We start from the raw sequence: 19555 nt of genomic DNA, 5'->3' as shown, positions 1-19555 counted from the left end.
ACATTCTTTTCAACTAACTGTTTTCACAGTTAGGTCAGCATAGGCAAAGATAGGGAAAATGCTTCAACCTTTCCAACAGTGGATTTTAAACCATTAACCATATATAAATCCAAAGTTTTCCTTTCAGATTATGTATGCCAAAACATGAACATAAGGACGTATTGTAGAAGTGTTTTAAAGAAAGAAAGTAGGTCATACTAACCTATTTCTCCTTGAAGCTCTTGACCCATCTGTACCGTTTTTCCTCCTTTTAATTCACATTTTAGATGTTTAGGTTCATCTGGAAGTGGTCTGAAATTGATTAACAAATTAAAGGCCTTAATTACACTATTATTGTAGAAAAAAGTTTCAACATGCTAAGGAGTAACATATGTAATGCTCATTTTCTTAAACTTAAAAACAGTATCACTATTAACCCAAAGGGAAATACAGAAAAGACAGCTTGCAAAGACAGTAGAGAATACTGACCAAAAAAATAAATGCATGTTAGATCACAGTTATCTATCCTGGATTAGAAGGAAATTATGACATGAGAGCACTGAAAAAAAAAAAAAAGCAGATGGGTTGGTAAGAATGACTCATCAAGAGATCTGTCTCTGACTGAAGAGTGGTACATCTGATCATTTTATCTCAGACATAGAGCTATTCTAAGTGTTGGAATAGTATGGAAATGTGTACAGAATTAAAGTAGAAAAGGTTAATAAAAAAGAGGCAGCCAAGGAACTGATAGGCCAGGGTGAAGGACAGGTCTTCTATATATTTACTTAAAATTTCCCCTTTTCTATCAGGTAGACTCAGCTTTGAAAATCGCAACTAATGAAAGAATTCCTTCTGAGCAACACATTGACTGATCCCACTGCATCTTTTGTATTTCTCACGTTTTTGTCATTTTCTAGGAGTTTTCACTGTTGTTTGTCCTAGGAGGATATTCCTTTAACAAAAGTTCTAGTTCTGGCAGATACTAAAGGGGCAAGTTAAGTGGAGGCTGAGAGTGATATTAAGAATGAATCACTATCATCAGTGAAGCTTTATTCCAAAGACAACCTGTTTCCAAGAAGTTGTGGAAATTTCTACATTAAAAAATGACTTTGATATGTATGCTTTGGTGAAAAGCATTTTTGTCACCATATGCTGAATATCTCAAAATGTAATATGCCCACACACCTTACTGTAAATGCACTTTCCAAAGACACATGGTCGTCTTGGAATGAAACCTGGCAATAGCGCATGTCTTTCACAGATGTCGGCACTTGCACATCAGGAAGCAGACCCTGCAGCAAGTGCTCTTTGTTAATCTCAGGAGTCCAATTAACCTAGAAGGGAAATTATATACTTAAGAATCATATAAAGCTTACTTCAATGTCTTCCTACTGCCAGTTATCTTACCAACCCATGCTCCCCAACTCTAAGGAAAAAGGCAGGCCCTTTATGACTATAAATGATGGTGGTTCATATATTACCAAGAGAAAAAAGTTATCTTCTTCATTGTCTTCCCTGTTAATACTGCCACATCTTTCAATGCAATGAAATAAATATTCCTAAGTCATTCCTTTAGCACTTTGCCACAAGATTATTACTCTGGTCATTATAGTTTAAAAAAACCATGGGAATCAAATTATGTGATCAATTCTGAGAAGTTATAGTCAATTGTTTTTGTTTTTTCAAAAAGAATCTTACTATTACAGGTTTTAAATGAGATATAAGTGGACCCTATTCAGCAAGGTGAGAAAAGTTAAATTCACTATATAATTACCATCCTGGCCACATCTTGATCTTAATCCACTCTCAAATGTTTTTAGCTCTAATTTTAACTTTATATCTCTTAAACTCCGTATTTTATTTGATCCATTTTTTAAGTTGACTACCCCACTCTATTTTACTTTTAAACTTCCAATCCTTTCTATTTAAGACTTTTAGCTCAACTTTATGCTTTTAGCCTTTATAACTGTGATTCTTAAATCACTGATATTCTAATACTGTGATCCTAGTTTACACCGTTCTAACTTTCTTAGGTACCTTGTTATCTTTGTAAACCATTGTTTATTCTTTATATCTTTTTTCTTTTTTTAAATAGTGGAAGCAGCAAGCAGGAGTTGCACAAAATAGCTGTCTTCCCTCACCCTAGCTGTGCTCTCTGCTCAGAGAATTCCTATGTCTGCTCAGAGGATTTCTGTATCAGTTTGGGTTGACTTTCCTCGGTAATAGATAATTCTCTAAAGACTACACAGTCACTTTAAGTGTGTACATTATAAATATCCTTTATAGCCAATAAAGGTACATGTTTTAAAATATCTGGAACCCAAGAAATATATCATGACTAAAATTGAGGAAAATGTGTCAAAAGCAGGCCATGAGCTTAGAGAATGGCAAAAAGAAGGTTATATGCAGAAAGAGGCTCTCAAGTCAATGTTTATTCTTAATCCTAATAAGAAACTAAACTGTGGAAACATTATTATGAGAAAGCAAGGTATCAGTTCAGAAGCCAGGTTGCTAGTACCACTTTTAAACCACTTGCCTTCAGATCTGCTGAGAGATAAAAATGGCTTGCCTCCCTTCCAAGCAGGATAAGGACTATTTCTCTCACAATCCTCCCTTCTCTTACTATGGAGGGAAAAAATAAACCGGCTGGCACAAGGGCTATTCCTAATATGATTTTAAAAATCATGTCAGCTGAACCCTGGTAAACAATTCTTAGAAGATATCAGATCCTATATCTTGGAGACTCAGAATGGCTACAGAATTTAATACTGCAAAAAGAGGAGAATTCTCTGGTGGTACAGTGGTCAAGACTCTGCACTTTCACTGTCAAGAGCCTGGGTTCAATCCCTGGTTGAGGAACTAAGATCCCACAAGCTATGCAGCATGGCGGAAAAAAAAACACACCACCATTTTAATTGGGTTCTGTTAGGTGAGCTGTTCAAGTTTCAGCATATAGATTCACCCTTTCAAGGTACAAACGCTACATTTAGATGGCAGGTCTGAGGACCATCTGAATCTAGTGAGAACTGACAAAACCATTGTGTATGGGTAACAATTTTAGAGACTGCTTATACCAATTTCAAATGGCCAAATCAGGGGTCTGGTTTGGGGTTCACAATACTGTTCTAGCGTTTGCTTTTAACAGACCTTTTCTTTAGTGCCTTCAGAAGAGCTACAAAAATACTGCTCTGTTCAATTGGAGATCTTTAATTGTGAACAGAAATACAGTTCATCAGGACTGGATTTTTGTTTAGGTGTCAAAATAATTTCTCTAAGCACAGATTTGACACATTCAACATTCCAATCTAGTGCATGTTTAAAAAAACACAAAATTTTATTTAGCCTGGGGTTTTAAATAACAATGTTGTTTTGCTGGGATGAGCGTCTTCTTAGAGGACAGCCTATATAACTTGTTCAGTCTTCCAAGCAAAAAATGTACAAAATTCTTGCAAATAATCTATTTGAGATACCTACTTTAATTTTCTCTGTCAAAGCTGATGTTATATGGATTTCTCTTTCTCCTTCATCATACATTTGAAAAATAAGATTACGCATAACATCTCCTGCTATCCAGTTAACCTCATCCTGATGTTTGATCTGGATGGCCTTCTGTCCTTCCACACTGAATATCTGTAATCTGGCAACGTGACTACTGGGGAGCAACTTAATAGTCTTCTCCACTGGTGCTACATCTTTACAACTCTGGGAAGAGAGAAAAACACAAATAACATACTGAATGAAAACATCTCTACTGAAAACATCATTTTTGGCTTTTATGGTGACTCTTTTGTATTGCTTAGGAATTTATTTTCAATATTATGGGAGATCATCTTATATATTGTTAAAAATTACAGGTTCTCTCATTAAGAGGACACTGTACTATAATATCAGCAAGCCCTATTTTATACCATCAAGTTATAAATAATGAAAGTGGTCACATTGTTAAAACCTAAAACTAGCATGCTGCTGCTACTGCTGCTAAGTCGCTTCAGTTGTGTCCGACTCTGTGTGACCCCACAGACGGCAGCCCACCAGGCTCCCCGTCCTTGGGATTCTCCAAGCAAGAACACTGGAGTGGGTTGCCATTTCCTTCTCCTAAAACTAGCATATTTGGACTTAAAAGAACATTCCTCTTGGTATATCTGCTTAAAAGTGTTGCAAACTTCTGAAAGTTTAACATGTGACACAGATTTGGTGTCAGCATTTATTAATAAGAACAAAGGTGTAATAAATTAAGAATGTTCTACAAAATCAGAGACAAATAACTGCCATAAAATATGTTACTTAAGGAGCTTCTAGAGCTTTTTCAATTCATTTTTTATTGGGATAAGTGGACAGAGTTGCTTGTAGCTAGATAAGGACTCTAGGTGCCCCAAAGCTGAGCAGTTTGTAATTTGTCATAAGAACAGCAGTGTTTCAAGAATCAGCAGAGATGAGCTGGTATGCTACATAAACTGATTTTAGGCACACGAAATTAAAACACTACACAATCATTTCAGAATCTAGGTATAGTGCATTCCATAGAATACAAAAAATTCAAGTCTAAACCTAAAATACCTTTACAATCCTGCTTCGCTAATGTCTCCTTCCTCATCTACTTGAGGTCATTCTATCAAAGCCCATTCACACAAATAATGACACAGTCAAAATTACTACCTCACAGAGTATCAGGCAAATAACCCACCTGCTGCTATCATAAGCACATCTTATTTGCCTGACTCAAAATTAAGAGTCACTGCTTTGTGATAACATTTTTAAACTGCATATTACAGGTATACTGTGGTCTTTGTTTTAACTGTCTTGGACTCTTGATTTTCAGCCTGCTGCTGCTCTGCAGTATTTATATAATTGTATGTAAATGTTCCCTTGCTTTCAAGCCCAGCTTTCTCCTTAACAACAAATCTTTTCTTCCAGAATTGTCTTGATCTTTTGCAAGACAATATACTCAAAAACACATTGCTCACATTACTGAAAAAAAGGAAATGCATAACAAATGTTTTAAGATTATCAAACATAACTAGTTTCAAAAGAAAAGAATTAGAATAAAGTCAAATCATCTCATTCTAATTTTAAAAAATAAAAAGTTTTTACCTTTTTGAGGCTCAGTATATGTTAGCTGATGTATACTTAGTTGGAAAAACATTGGTTAATCAACTGATTGGGTAATTCGCCATCTACCACCACATCAATCATGCAGAAATCACATACAGGTATTTCACTTGCATAAGTATCTACTGTCTCATTTAGCAATTTTCGGAAAGCAGATGCTTCTATCACCTGCCTGCCCTCCTCTAGGCTGACCTCACCTTCAGCCATGATGAACGCCCAGGAACAAGGGTCCTCCTGGCACATCAACACAGCACTCTCTTTACAGGATAAAACTAAGAAAAACCATGTATTTATTTTAAATTATACATACATATTAAATGTTCATATATCCTTCAGTGGTGGTCCAACAGGGACATTTATTAAACTTTCTAAGAAATAGGTGTAAACTATAAGAAACAAATGAATAAATAAAACGGATAGTTGTTACACTCTAATAATAGGAAAAAAATAATTTTAGGAACATATAATCAATAATAGCTATAGATATTATAAAAGGTTTGAGTAAGAAATTTCTAATATCTGATACAAAGTGTTATTTACTATACCATTTCATTTTTGCCTTTTCTTCCCTCTGGCTAAAAGAATCACAAATATTTCATCTTAAAAAGTCAAACAACTTTACATGAAATATTATAAAGCTATTAAAGAGTATTTGAATAAAAATTCAATATAATACCAATGAAAAACAATAACAACTTACAGGTATTTCAATTTTTGCTTTAAGTGTCTGGTCTTTTTTAATATTCTGAACTTGAATTGCTGGTCCTGATAAAATGCTGGTTCCAGAACTACTGCAATCCACAACATAGATTGGAAGGTTTGGAGCACCTGAAAACTATTGGAAGCATACAAAATAATTTAAGATCCCAATCAAATGCAACTGTTACTCAATAACTTAAATTTTCAAATAATATAGTATAGCTACTATTTCTGACTATAAATTAGAAAACTAAGTATAATTCACTAATATACTAGATAATTTCTGAATGAAAAGAGTTAAGTTTCTAAATGAAGCAACTGACAAACAACTAATCTCAAAAATATACAAGCAACTCCTACAGCTCAACTCCAGAAAAATAAATGACCCAATCAAAAAATGGGTCAAAGAACTAAATAGACATTTCTCCAAAGAAGACATACAGATAGCTAACAAACACATGAAAAGATGCTCAACATCACTCATTATCAGAGAAATGCAAATCAAAACCACTATGAGGTACCATTTCACGCCAGTCAGAATGGCTGCGATCCAAAAATCTACAAGCAATAAATGCTGGAGAGGGTGTGGAGAAAAGGGAACCCTCTTACACTGTTGGTGGGAATGCAAACTAGTACAGCCACTATGGAGAACAGTGTGGAGATTCCTTAAAAAACTGGAAATAGAACTGCCTTATGACCCAGAAATCCCACTGCTGGGCATACACACTGAGGAAACCAGAAGGGAAAGAGACACGTGTACCCCAATGTTCATCGCAGCACTGTTTGTAATAGTCAGGACATGGAAGCAACCTAGATGTCCATCAGCAGATGAATGGATAAGAAAGCTATGGTACATATACACAATGGAGTATTACTCAGCCATTAAAAAGAATACATTTGAATCAGTTCTAATGAGGTGGATGAAACTGGAGCCTATTATACAGAGTGAAGTAAGCCAGAAAGAAAAACACCAATACAGTATACTAATGCACATATATGGAATTTAGAAAGATGGTAATGATAACCCTGTGTACGAGACAGCAAAAGAGACACTGATGTATAGAACAGTCTTTTGGACTCGGTGGGAGAGGGAGAGGGTGGGATGATTTGGGAGAATAGCATTGAAACATGTATAATATCATATATGAGACAAGTCGCCAGTCCAGGTTCGATGCACGATACTGGATGCTTGGGGCTGGTGCACTGGGACGACCCAGAGGGATGGTACGGGGAGGGAGGGTTCAGGATGGGGAACACGTGTATACCTGTGGCGGATTCATGTTGATATATGACAAAACCAATAAATATTGTAAAGTTAAAAAATAAAATAAAATTTTTTTAAAAAAGTAAGTTTCTATAATTCTAGGTAAAATATGCTGATTTTGGAAGAAAAATCAACTTCCTTAACCATCATTCTTTCTTTTACTCTACCTATTTGGGTTTTCCTTTCCTTCTTGAGCTCTTTTACTCATATTCATTTACCCATCCATCCTTAATCCTCAAGGATAATTGTATCATTCTACTCATAACTGAATACTTCATCTGAAATGAGGAGGATGGATAAAGGAAGGAGCGGGGAGGAATCTGTAGTTCAATACTTGGCATAGTTGGTGTCATTATCGGATTAGAGATGTTGAAAATTATTGGCAATGAGATAGCCCACAAATTTCTGCATGACATAATCATTACACAGTCTAGATATTATATCAGGCTTACTATAAAAGAGCCAAAAGACAGAGTGATTTCCATTTACTACAATGGCACTCAAAACCTACACAATTCTTATCTTACAACAGCTTACCTTACAATGAACAATCAACTTTGGCTGTGCTGTTATATTGTCTGATTCATCCAAAACTTCTACCTGAAATGGGAAAGCTGTTCCATTTTCTATAACTAAAATTTCAGAATCAGGTTTCACTTTCAATCGACGAGGAGGACCTACCAGAAAATTTATATAATGAAAATGAGATTCAGGTTTCCAAAACTGAAATGTTAAAATAGCAAAAGAAACAGCTTTTAACATTTTAAGTTTTAGTATCTTTTAAATAATGCTGAGAAAGAAGAAATATCCATGTTTAAACATTTCTACCCCCAAATGAATAGATTCTACACACAACTCCCAAATGCACAGATTTCCAATTGTATTAAAATGTTTAAGATCTAGCCTTGGTTTTATGGACAAGCTAAGACATGCGGTAACTCATGCTAGAAATCACTCAAATGTGTAAAATACTAAAAAAGATCCTGGAAAACAGTATTCAAGAAAAATAGTAAAAGTTTATTAAACTACTTTTTAAATTTTCTATCTTTTACACAATGACTGATTTCTCAGGCATACTACATACCTCTATTATGTAATTTTGCTCAAAGGATCAGTTCATGTAATGACATAACCAGATAATTTACTTGTTAGACTGCCCACAACCCTTTGATATCCTAAGCAAGCTGCACCATAATTGTCCTCTAAACTAATAAAAGAGGTTTTACACTTCAGTAGCAGCATGACCTAGTGTGCCCTATAAACACTGATATTTTAAATACAATTTATACTAAATACTGGGAACACAAGTTTACAAAGAACATGTTATATCAGTTAATATTTGTGTTTTAACCACATGCCAACTCTTTTCTCAGAATCCTTACAATGACCTTGACCAAGAAGGTACTATTAGTATCATTCCCATTTTATGCCTGAGGAAGTTGGGATGGGGACAGAGTAAGTATCCTGTCCAGGTCACAGGGCTACAAGGGGCAGACTTGAGTCAGTGACTACTCTGACTACACAGTCCCACCTTCCACCTCACAACCATCACTCTCAACTTCTAAAAAAAATTGTCAGCACTATCTGGTTAATAAGAACTTCCCCTGAGACTTGAAGAATCCATACATTTTAGCTAACCTTTCAAAATAAAAGCATCATTAAGTATTAATATGAAACAATTTTTTTTTGTACTTCTACCAATGGGCCAATCTTTACTTCTTTATCAATTCATGCTTGAGAGAAAGCTCAAACTACATGAATCTGTGAAAGGAAATAGTTAATATGTTTCTTTTTCATTAAAAATTTCATTAAAATCACTTTTTAGGTTGATAAATTATTACTCAACAACATAAATGCATAAAAAACTTTTCTTCTTAAAACATGAAATATTTAGCTATATCAGAAAAAGTAAAGGACAAATCCAGTTCTAATATAATCCTAGTTGTACATCCTTAAGAATAGTTTCACAATGTGTTTTTCAATATTCACATTATTCTTTCAGATTATTTTTAGAACTTAAGTCTTCCTAAACGTTACCCTGTCTTTTAATTGATTATTTGTTAGTGTTACGCATGACATTCAAATGTATTTTCAAGACTTATGCCATAACCAAACCAAAAAACACTTCACCTTTATAACTGTCATTATACTTTATCTTAAGAATATCATTTAAAAGGTAAGTATTAGGAATATTTCTTAAAGTAATATTACCTGGAAGTAATCTAATTTTTAAAATCTGTGAGTCTTCTTTTAAACCCGGCAGAATAACCTTCAGATTAAAATTCTGTTAAAAAAATTATTTTAATTAAATTAAAATCCTAAATACTCAAGTAATTTACCACCTCAATTCTGATTTACTTTTTGCTTTTCATTTTCATACCATTATAGAAAGTCACTCAGCAAATTTATATTGACTAAAATTATCATATGTATGTATGAAAGAAATGCAGGTGAAAAAATTGGCTCATATTGCTTCTTTACAGACAATACTATCTTCAAATTCAAAAGGCATACCCTCTGAATAATTACTAGAATTAGTATGGGCATTATAAAAAATCTGGAAAGTAGTAAAATGGAAAAAACCCCAAATCTACACATATCTAAATATAATGTCATGTTCTAGATTCCGGAATAGAAAAATATAGTGGAGAAACTGGCGAAATGTTAAAGTCCAGAGTTTTGTAAAGTATTATATCAATGATAATACTGGATAAATATGCAACGTTTATATAAGATGTTTAACAGAGGAAGCTGGGTGAAATACATGTAAACTCTCTATACCATCTCTGCAACTCTTATGTAAAAATAATTATTTCAAAATAAAAAGGTTTTTAAAACCTGGAAATCTTTTTAAGTACATTTACTAAAGTCAAAATTTCCATGAATTTCAAGTTCTTCTTCCAGAAACAGCTTAATTCAGGAGGATGGACAGAACTTGCTCTTTGCTGTAATGCAGTAAACTCACATGCACTATTTTAAACACTTTTGGCAGGGGAAATTTTTTAAATATATATCGAAGGTAATGATACAATGGAGAAAAAGTAACATATCACTTAAGTTATTAGCTACAGTGTTCACATTAGTCATAGTAATCTGTTAGCTACTTTATACACTTAACTGAAAAATTATCTTATTGCAGTTTGCCTTTACTATCCCTAACTTTATTCCTCCCTCTTCCTTTATCCAAATACCAAACTCAATATGTTTACAAAGTAAGGTAAAGTTTCTTATATTTTTGTTCCTATTCTAAGAAAAATATTGAAAAATAGAAAAAGAGCAAGAAAAGAAGCCACAGAGTACTAGATAACTGTTGAAAATGGCTTTGACTATGAATAAACTGGAATGAAAATAAAGACAGCTGAAAATATTTAGCTCTGCTGCTGCTAAGTCACTTCAATCATGTCCGACTCTGTGCAACCCCATAGACGGCAGCCCACCAGGCTCCCCCGTCCCTGGGATTTTCCAGGCAAGAACACTGGAGTGGGTTGCCATATTTAGCTCATAACCATTTAAAAAAGAACATTAGCAAATATGCTGGTCTTCCTCAGAGATGAAAGTGGTAATGGTATGTCAGGTGACATGATGCTGATTAGTTCCTAAGAACCTGACATTACTGTCATCTTGCCACCAAACTAGGTTATTCAGTTTTAAATGTCCAATTTTATTTTTACCATGTAAGAAATAAACATGCATTATAACATGTACGTACAATGCTTACCTTGCCTTGACAAGAGTTTACAGGGCCCTTAGCTGTAACACCTCGAATGACACAATTTGGTCCTTTGGTTATTTCTTCATAATGTAAAGCTAAACCACTGGAAAAAATAAATTATTTTTTAACATTTCCTCCATTATCTACAAATAAGCTGCAAATGTTCTTTTTTCTTTTTTGGGGGGGTGGGGGTGGGGGTGGGGGTGGGCCTGCACCACATGACTTGCAGGATCTTAGTTCCCTGACCAGGGACTGAACATCGGTCCTCAACAGTGAAAGTACACAGCCCTAACTCCAATTAACTGACCCCAAATTGCAAACTCTACACCCAGTCATCAAGACACTTGGCCATTTTTCTTGAAAACACGAATGTGATAGGTTATATTCACTTTACCATGTAACAGAGTTTAGATTTCCTTCAGTTTTTACAAACTCTTTATCAGATTGTGATGAGGATCACACTCTGGTTTACTGTTTATTCAATTATAAAATTGTTCCCTTTCTCTTCTACCTTTGTGAAGAAGTTTTCTAGGCTTACAGTAGGTTTTATTCTTATATATTTTCCCAACACAAAGGACAGAGGAAATTCCCAGGATGAATAGGAAAGAAGACCACAGAAGGACAAACGTAACAAGCTTAAGAGCTGATCCATACAGACCACCATCACAAAGTTCCAAGGGACATGTCTAAAGAATATGAAACTAACAAGTTATCTATGTACAAAGCATCTTGAAAAGAGACCAGATAACTGGCAGAGAGCTACTTGGCAAAATAAAAAAAAGTATAATAGCTGTGCAATAAAGTAATTAGCACTTACATAATTTTAATAGAGCAAGCACTAAATACTGATCAAGCCAGAGTATAACTTTACTAAAAAATGTAGGAACAGGAAGGAGGCTTATTTGTAATATAAATGGGTAATATAAATGGCAACAAGAGAGTGTGTCTTCATCTTCCTTAGCCATAAGTCAAGAGATAAAGCTTAAAACTGAAGAATGAGGAAGTAGTAACATAAAAGTTACTAACATATATGGCAGCAGGTACCAAAAAATTCAAGTAGAAAGCTGAAAGTGGTTTTGAGAAGTGGATTGTTGGTGAGGTGGAGAGGGCAGAAGAACTACTCTCTTTTTTTTTTTTTAATAAGCCTTATCAACCCTATTTGATTCTTTAGGCTGTATGTGTGAATTATTTTTATTTTAATTTAGTTAACACTGGGGGAAAAAAAAAAACCTACTCGATAAAGATCTTACTTAAATGAAGATAAATACACACAGCCAGGCCACCAAGACTTTTTAAGTCCCCAATCTTAATTACCAATATGTATGTGTGATAGAGACTCTGTAAGAATATCTTATGAAGGATAAGATGGAAGATATAATTAAAAACAGGGGTCAACTAACACACAAATATTTCCCATTTGTGACTAGATGGATTACCTTTTTAGTGTTCTTTATTTTTAAACAGGCTTCCCTTGTGGCTCAGACGGTAAAGAGTCTGCCTGCAATGTGGGAGACCAGGGTTCAATCCCTGGGTGGGGAAGATCCCTTGGAGAAGGAAATGGCAACCCACTCCAGTACTCTTGCCTGGAAAATCCCATGAATGGAGGAGACTGGCAGGCTATTTTTAAACATTGATGTTTAAGCATTCAACTCTTCCATTATGGTTTAATATTCAAATGAATGCAATATGTAAAGATCACTTTTTGCAAAAGAATCACTTTTTGCACAAGAACCATATTTAGCAACTTAAGAGAATATTTAGAAAAATTCATTTGCAATATTTTTTATAACTAATTTGTTTTTTGGGAACTTAAACCATGGTACAAATCTGGACACTAAGCTATATCTCACTAGTCTGTGAGCTTCTAGAGGCAAATCCTATATTCTTATTCACTTTTATGTCTCCAGCTAGCAAATGCCTGGCATACAATACATACTCAAACGACTAAAACAGCAAACAATTACACCGAAAGGGGGGAAAAGTACACATCAATCGCAAAAGAAAGCATACATTAAAAAGTGGGCCCCAAAGACAAATTTGGCAGAAATGTGAGAAAAAGAATTTCTCCCTAGGCACCTTAGAAACAGGTAATGGAAAACGATGAACATCCTCAATTATATAACTGGACTTTTCATTGCTATTTCTTAATATTAGCCAATCATTTCATTCTATAGGGTTACTAAGGCAAATTCCAAGGAAGGACCAAATCTCCATGGAAAGCATAATTTTTATTATAGTTTTAAAAACAAACTAAAAAAATTCTACTAGCAGGTTAAAAGCCTACCAGTAGGTAACCGCTAAGTTTAAATGCCCATAATTTCTAAGCAAACAACAAAATAAAAACATTGTATAGTGCATAGAACTGCCAGGAGACGTCATATCGTACCTGCAAAAAAAAAAAGGAGTAAGACAGACCTATCAGTCTCAACCAAGTAACTGTAACAGCAAAAATTCAGTCCAAACAAACTTTACTGAGATAATTCATATATGACACTACAGCTGCAGAGTACAGCTTGGGACTAACTAAATCCCCCAGATATCATAAAATATCAAACATTTTAAATAAATCTGAAGTTAACTCAACACAAATAATTTAAGCTAAAAGCAGTGAATACTCAGCAAATATGAACATTCAGATTACCTTGCTTCAAAAACTGGCTGAATATCAGTAGATAGTTGACTAGTATGACCAAATTCATCCTGAAACTCCACAGGGATATTGAATGGGACTCCAACACGAAAAGGAGGATCCAAAAGACCGAACGAAAATTTCTCTGGTTTACCCTCTTGAAAAAAAAACATGAAAAGAAAATTCATCAGTCAGAGATTCATTGTAGGTAAAAACATCTATTTACATACGGAAGATTAAGCTACGATAAAGATGACATTTTAAATCTGAGCAAAATTTACATAAATTCTATCTACAATATACCTGTGAAAATTACAGATTGTTATCTTACATATATAAATAAGCCTAGAAACAGAGATAAATGTGTTTTTAAACTATGAAATTATTCGAATATAATAAAGAAATGTTTACAATTTTATCAAAGGAAAAAGTAAGGCAAAACACAATATTCAATAGCTATTCAAGGATATATGTGACAAAGATTAAAATATTTTAGTAGATACAAAGTCAATAGAGAAGCTCCATATGAGAAAGTATTTGCAATGTATGCCATAAAGGATTTAAATCCTAAATACATTAAAACTTCCTATAAACAGCTATTGTTAAAATGCAGTCTATATTCTAATAGTTTCAAGTCATTCCCTGTGAAATTATTAGAAATGCAAATTCCAAGATTCACCTTATCCTGTGTCAGATACTCTAGGAGTGAGGCCCACTGGTCTAAAGTTTAATAAAACCTGCAGGTGATTCAGATTAAACTCACACTTAAGAACTAGTTTTACACTATTAAAATGGGCATAGACTTTCACAGAATGACAATGTCCAATAAAGGCTAAAGAGATACACAACCTAATAATTAAATAACTTAACTACCGACTAAGCTAAATAAATACTGTAATATAGCTTGGCCAGCAGTGAGCATAGGGAAATAGGAACCCTCAGTCTGTTGGTAAGAGTACATAATCTTTTAGAAGGGCAACCTGACAAAAAATATATATAAAATGTTAAAGCACATATTGATAATTTCAGTTTGGCAATTCTACTTCTTGGGATCCACTCTAGAGAAATTCTAGCACATGTACACAAAACATAATTTCCCCACCCCCTCACATAAAAACGTGGTGTGTAACAGTTGCAAAATTGGAAATACATGAAATGTTCACCAAAGAAAACTGCTTAAACTACAGCAAGTCCCTACTGTGGAAAGTTCCACAGTTGTTATTTAAAGAACATAGTAGATCTGTATGAACAAAAAAGGAACACTCCTCAAAGTGGCTTTATGATTAGAGAAGGCAAAATAATCCAAGGCACTTAAAAATCAGCTCTCCAAAACCCCATAATAATATGACACCACAGAGCTTTTTTCTAAAGAGGCCTAAATCTTCAAAACAAGACCGGGAGCTGACTGTGGCTCAGATCATGAACTCTTCTTTATTGCCAAATTCAGACTTGAAAGTAGGGAAAACCACTAGACCATTCAGGTATGACCTAAATCAAATTCCTTATGATTATACAGTAGAAGTGAGAAATACATTTAAGGGACTAGATCTGATAGATAGAGTGCCTGATGAACTATGGATGGAGGTTTGTGACACTGTACAGGAGACAGGGATCAAGACCATTTTAGGGAAAAGACATGCAAAAAAGCAAAATGGCTGTCTGGGGAGGCCTTACAAATAGCTGTGAAAAGAAGAGAAGCAAAAAGCAAAGGAGAAAAGGAAAGATATAAACATCTGAATGCAGAGTTTCAAAGAATAGCAAGGAGAGATAAGAAAGCCTTCCTCAGCGATCAATGCAAAGAAAGATAAGAAAACAACAGAATGGGAAAGACTAGGGATCTCTTCAAGAAAATCAGAGCTACCAAGGGAACATTTCATGCAAAGATGGGCTCGATAAAGGACAGAAATGGTATGGACCTAACAGAAACAGAAGATATTAAGAAGAGGTGGCAAGAATACACAGAAGAACTGTACAAAAAAGATCTTCACGACCAAGATAATCACGATGGTGTGATCACTGACCTAGAGCCAGACATACTGGAATGTGAAGTCAAGTGGGCCTTAGAAAGCATCACTACGAACAAAGCTAGTGGAGGTGATGGAATTCCAGTGGAGCTATTTCAAATTCTGGAAGATGATGCTGTGAAAGTGCTGCACTCAATATGCCAGCAAATTTGGAAAACTCAGCAGTGGCCACAGGACTGGAAAAGGTCAGTTTTCATTCCAATCCCAAAGAAAGGCAATACCAAAGAATGCTCAAACTACTGCACAACTGCACTCATCTCACACGCTAGTAAAGTAATGCTCAAAATTCTCCAAGCCAGGCTTCAGCAATATGTGAACTGTGAATTTCCAGATGTTCAAGCTGGTTTTAGAAAAGGCAGAGGAACCAGAGATCAAATTGCCAACATCCGCTGGATCATGGAAAAAGCGAGAGTTCCAGAAAAACATCTATTTCTGCTTTACTGACTATGCCAAAGCCTTTGACTGTGGATCACAAGAAACTGTGAAAAATTCTGAAAGAGATGGGAATACCAGACCATCTGACCTGCCTCTTGAGAAACATATATGCAGGTCAGGAAGCAACAGTTAGAACTGGACATGGAACAGACTGGTTCCAAACAGGAAAAGGAGTACGTCAAGGCTGTATGTTGTCACCCTGCTTATTTAACTTCTATGCAGAGTACATCATGAGAAACACTGGGCTGGAAGAAGCACAAGCTGGAATCAAGATTGCCGGGAGAAATATCAATAACCTCAGATATGGAGATGACATCACCCTTATGGCAGAAAGTGAAGAGGAACTAAAAAGCATCTTGATGAAAGTGAAAGAGGAGAGTGAAAAAGTTGGCTTAAAGCTCAACATTCAGAAAACGAAGATCATGGCATATGGTCCCATCACTTCATGGGAAACAGATGGGGAAACAGTGGAAACAGTGTCAGACTTTATTTTGGGGAGCTCCAAAAATCACTGCAGATGGTGACTGCAGCCATGAAATTAAAAGACGCTTACTCCTTGGAAAGAAAGTTATGACCAACCTAGATAGCATATTCAAAAGCAGAGACATTACTTTGCCAACAAAGGTCCATCTAGTCAAGGCTATGGTTTTTCCAGTGGTCATGTATGGATGTGAGAGCTGAACTGTGAAGAAAGCTGAGCACCGAAGAACTGATGCTTTTGAACTGCGGTGTTGGAGAAGACTCTTGAGAGTCCCTTGGACTGCAAGGAGATTCAACCAGTCCATTCTAAAGGAGATCAGTCCTGGGTGTTCATTGGAAGGACTGATGGTAAAGCTGAAACTCCAATACTTTGGCCATCTCATGCAAAGAGTTGACTCATTGGAAAAGACTCTGATGCTGGGAGGGAGTGGGGGCAGGAGCAGAAGGGGACGACAGAGGATGAGATGGCTGGATGGCATCACTGACTTGATGGACATGGGTTTGGGTGAACTCCGGGAGTTGGTGATGGACAGGGAGGCCTGGCGTGCTGCGATTCACAGGGTCACTAAGAGTCGGACACGACTGAGCGACTGAACTGAACTGAAACCTTCAAAAAGAAAGAACAAGAAAAAAGACAACAGTAACAGAATTTGAAAGCTAGTGAGCATATGAACAAGTATAATTCTCCAGGCAAGAATATTGGAGTGGGTTGCTATATCCTTCTCCAGGGGGTTTTTGCAACCAAGGGATTGAACCTGGATCTCTTGCATTGCAGGCAGATGCTTTACCATCTGAGCTACTGGGGAAGCACTATGGACCTAACAGAAAGACTCAAAAAATCAAATCCTCAATCATCAACAAAGCTAGCAGAGAGCCAATTTAATTCGCAGTATATAACATTCAAAAGTCTCAAGCATGGCTCTATCAAGTAGGAGTGAAACTGGAATAAAAGAGAAAGACTAGCTCAAGTCTGTCAGAATCAGTTCCTCAGATCCCCACCCCTCGATACACAGAGCCAGTCAACTACCTCCTTAATTTTCAGCAACATTTGGAAGGTTTCTCCTCTGGGAAAGGTAAGAGTAGGTCCAAGGAGTGACCTACTACTGAACACTGGACACAGCACTACTGAAAGCGCCAATTTACTGAAAGCAGGTAAATCAAGTGAAAGATTAATACTGAATGTGAAATATATAACAATCTTTTCCAGCTTGGCTCCCCAAATTCTGGCCCCTAGGTGTTTACACTCCACTCTGGAGAATCTGAACAGCCAGAGGAAAAAAAACTAAAATTCGCTTATCATAATCTCCCCAAATGAAATAAACACTCTCAAATGTCCTATTCTTAAACATGTGCACTAGTAATGTAAGAGATCATCTAATAGGAAAGACCCAGTGCAGATGGGAAAAAAAAACAACATCGAGGAAACAGGCTATGAATCAAGTTTAAAAACATCAAGGAAAAAAAATACCATTATTAATAGCCTCAGAGAATTAATAAAAATATTAATCCACAAAGTCAGAAGAAAATGCTTTGAAAAGGAAATAACCTTTTTAGAATAAAATATTTTATTCTCCAATAAATAAATATTTATTGGAGAATAAAATACTCTAGAAAGTGAAAAATTATAGCAGAAAGAAAAAAAATCAATAGAAAACATCAAACATCATGCTAAGGAAGTCTCTTATAAAGTAGAAAAATAGAATCAAGCAATGGAAAGTAGAAAACACAGTATACCAACTGAGAGGTCCAACGTCTGAACACTAGATGCTATAAAGGAAAAAAAGACCCAAAATCAAAGAGACTCAGAAGAACCCCTAGAACTTAAAATGTCAGAGATGGGGACCCAAACTCTAAATTACTCAAACATCTGAGGATTGTGGGAGAGACAGAATGGGGATAGTTGGGTTGGGAGTGGGTTTTTAACATACAAAAGTCAGGAATCAGAATAACTTTAAAGTCTACCAGTAACAAAGGAAGCTAGAAAACAATGATGTATAAGGAGCATGATTATCAAGCAGAGTTATAAAGTCATTTCTAAAACCAAAATGGTTATACAATTGGTCAAACATCTTTTATCAAATTTTCTATTTTCCTCTTGATTTAAAATGCCACCTTTAGCATACAGAGTTACATATTGGTGTTTTACTCACCTTTAACAGAAAATTTAATTGCTTTAGATGGTAGTGGCCTTCCTGCATAAGTGTCTGCATTACTTTCATTCAGGACAACTTGCAATTTCAATGTATAATTCCCCAACTTGTGAATATTTTCTGAACAAATTAAGAAGAAATTAAAATTCAAGTAAACACAATACTCATATAATTTTTAATATTCAGAATAACGACTCACCCATTTTTTTAAACCAGTAAGGCCATTTTCCTCCATGTTGACTAATATGTGAAATGATTTCTTTATTTCCACTTGAAGCTTAATAAAAGAAAAAAATTTATACTTTGAGAAATGAAATTTAGAACATGAATATGAAATGTCACAGTGGAATCAAATATCTGTTGTACATTTTTAAAAATAGCTTTTAAACTTCAAAAGACCTAAAATTATCCTATGCAAGTCAATAGCATAATGAAACTACTCATTCAGACAATAAAATTCCTTTAATTCTTAAAAATGTATCTGTAAATAAACTTAACTGGTATAAACAACAGAATATAGAGATAATTTTTTTATATTAAAAATTATTTCTTTGCAAGTTTTCTCCAAGAATAAAACAGAATTGTTTGTTTACATAATCTCTAAGACCTAGTGTCTATTAAGAGGCCTGATGAAGGAGAAAGGAAAGAGAAGGATGATAGCACTTTTCTGAAATATTCTTTGCTATTTATTTTTGTCTTTAGAATCATGTAAATGACTTTAATAATTAACAAAATGGAATTAAAACAATTTATAAGCAAAAGCAAATTGTAGGTAGGTGATATGACCACATTAAAAAAATTATTTCAAGTGATTCAACTTTAGAATATATAAAAACTTTAAAGACAAATAACACTGCAAAGAAGTCAAAAATAATCTAATAGTCTTATTATCAGTAATTTTAATTAAGCCTTTATACTGCCTTTCCTATAAAAGTTGTGTTTCAAAATAAATCAATGACCATAACTGATACAGGAAATTTCTTACTAATTAATAAACCAAAAAGGATAATAAATTGAGATAATAGGACAATAAATTAGGAAGAAACGAAAGAATCAGTGGGAAAACCCACTATA

General features: G+C 34.9%; 1 protein-coding gene across 3 annotated transcripts in view; it reads right to left on the bottom strand.

Annotated features, from left to right (window-relative positions):
• The window catches only part of SMCHD1 (structural maintenance of chromosomes flexible hinge domain containing 1), a 135499-nt gene that overhangs the window by 54746 nt on the left and 61198 nt on the right, over positions 1 to 19555 (bottom strand). For all 3 annotated transcript variants that reach the window (XR_008706685.1, XM_055559420.1, XM_055559419.1), the window contains exons 18-27: positions 18681 to 18758; positions 18482 to 18601; positions 13405 to 13549; positions 10770 to 10866; positions 9263 to 9335; positions 7589 to 7728; positions 5789 to 5923; positions 3454 to 3681; positions 1165 to 1313; positions 203 to 291 (exon numbers count right to left, since the gene is read on the bottom strand). Coding sequence is in view for 2 of the 3 variants with exons in the window: in XM_055559420.1 (XP_055415395.1) it covers positions 203 to 291; positions 1165 to 1313; positions 3454 to 3681; positions 5789 to 5923; positions 7589 to 7728; positions 9263 to 9335; positions 10770 to 10866; positions 13405 to 13549; positions 18482 to 18601; positions 18681 to 18758 (1254 nt within the window). In the remaining variant the exon portion in view is untranslated. The remainder of the gene's footprint in view (positions 1 to 202; positions 292 to 1164; positions 1314 to 3453; positions 3682 to 5788; positions 5924 to 7588; positions 7729 to 9262; positions 9336 to 10769; positions 10867 to 13404; positions 13550 to 18481; positions 18602 to 18680; positions 18759 to 19555) is intronic.

This window comes from Bubalus kerabau, chromosome 21 (assembly GCF_029407905.1).
Source record: "Bubalus kerabau isolate K-KA32 ecotype Philippines breed swamp buffalo chromosome 21, PCC_UOA_SB_1v2, whole genome shotgun sequence".
Classification (NCBI taxonomy): Eukaryota; Metazoa; Chordata; class Mammalia; order Artiodactyla; family Bovidae; genus Bubalus; species Bubalus kerabau.
The sequence above is the reverse complement of the archived record's forward strand: the minus strand, read 5'-3'. Positions and strand labels throughout refer to the sequence as shown.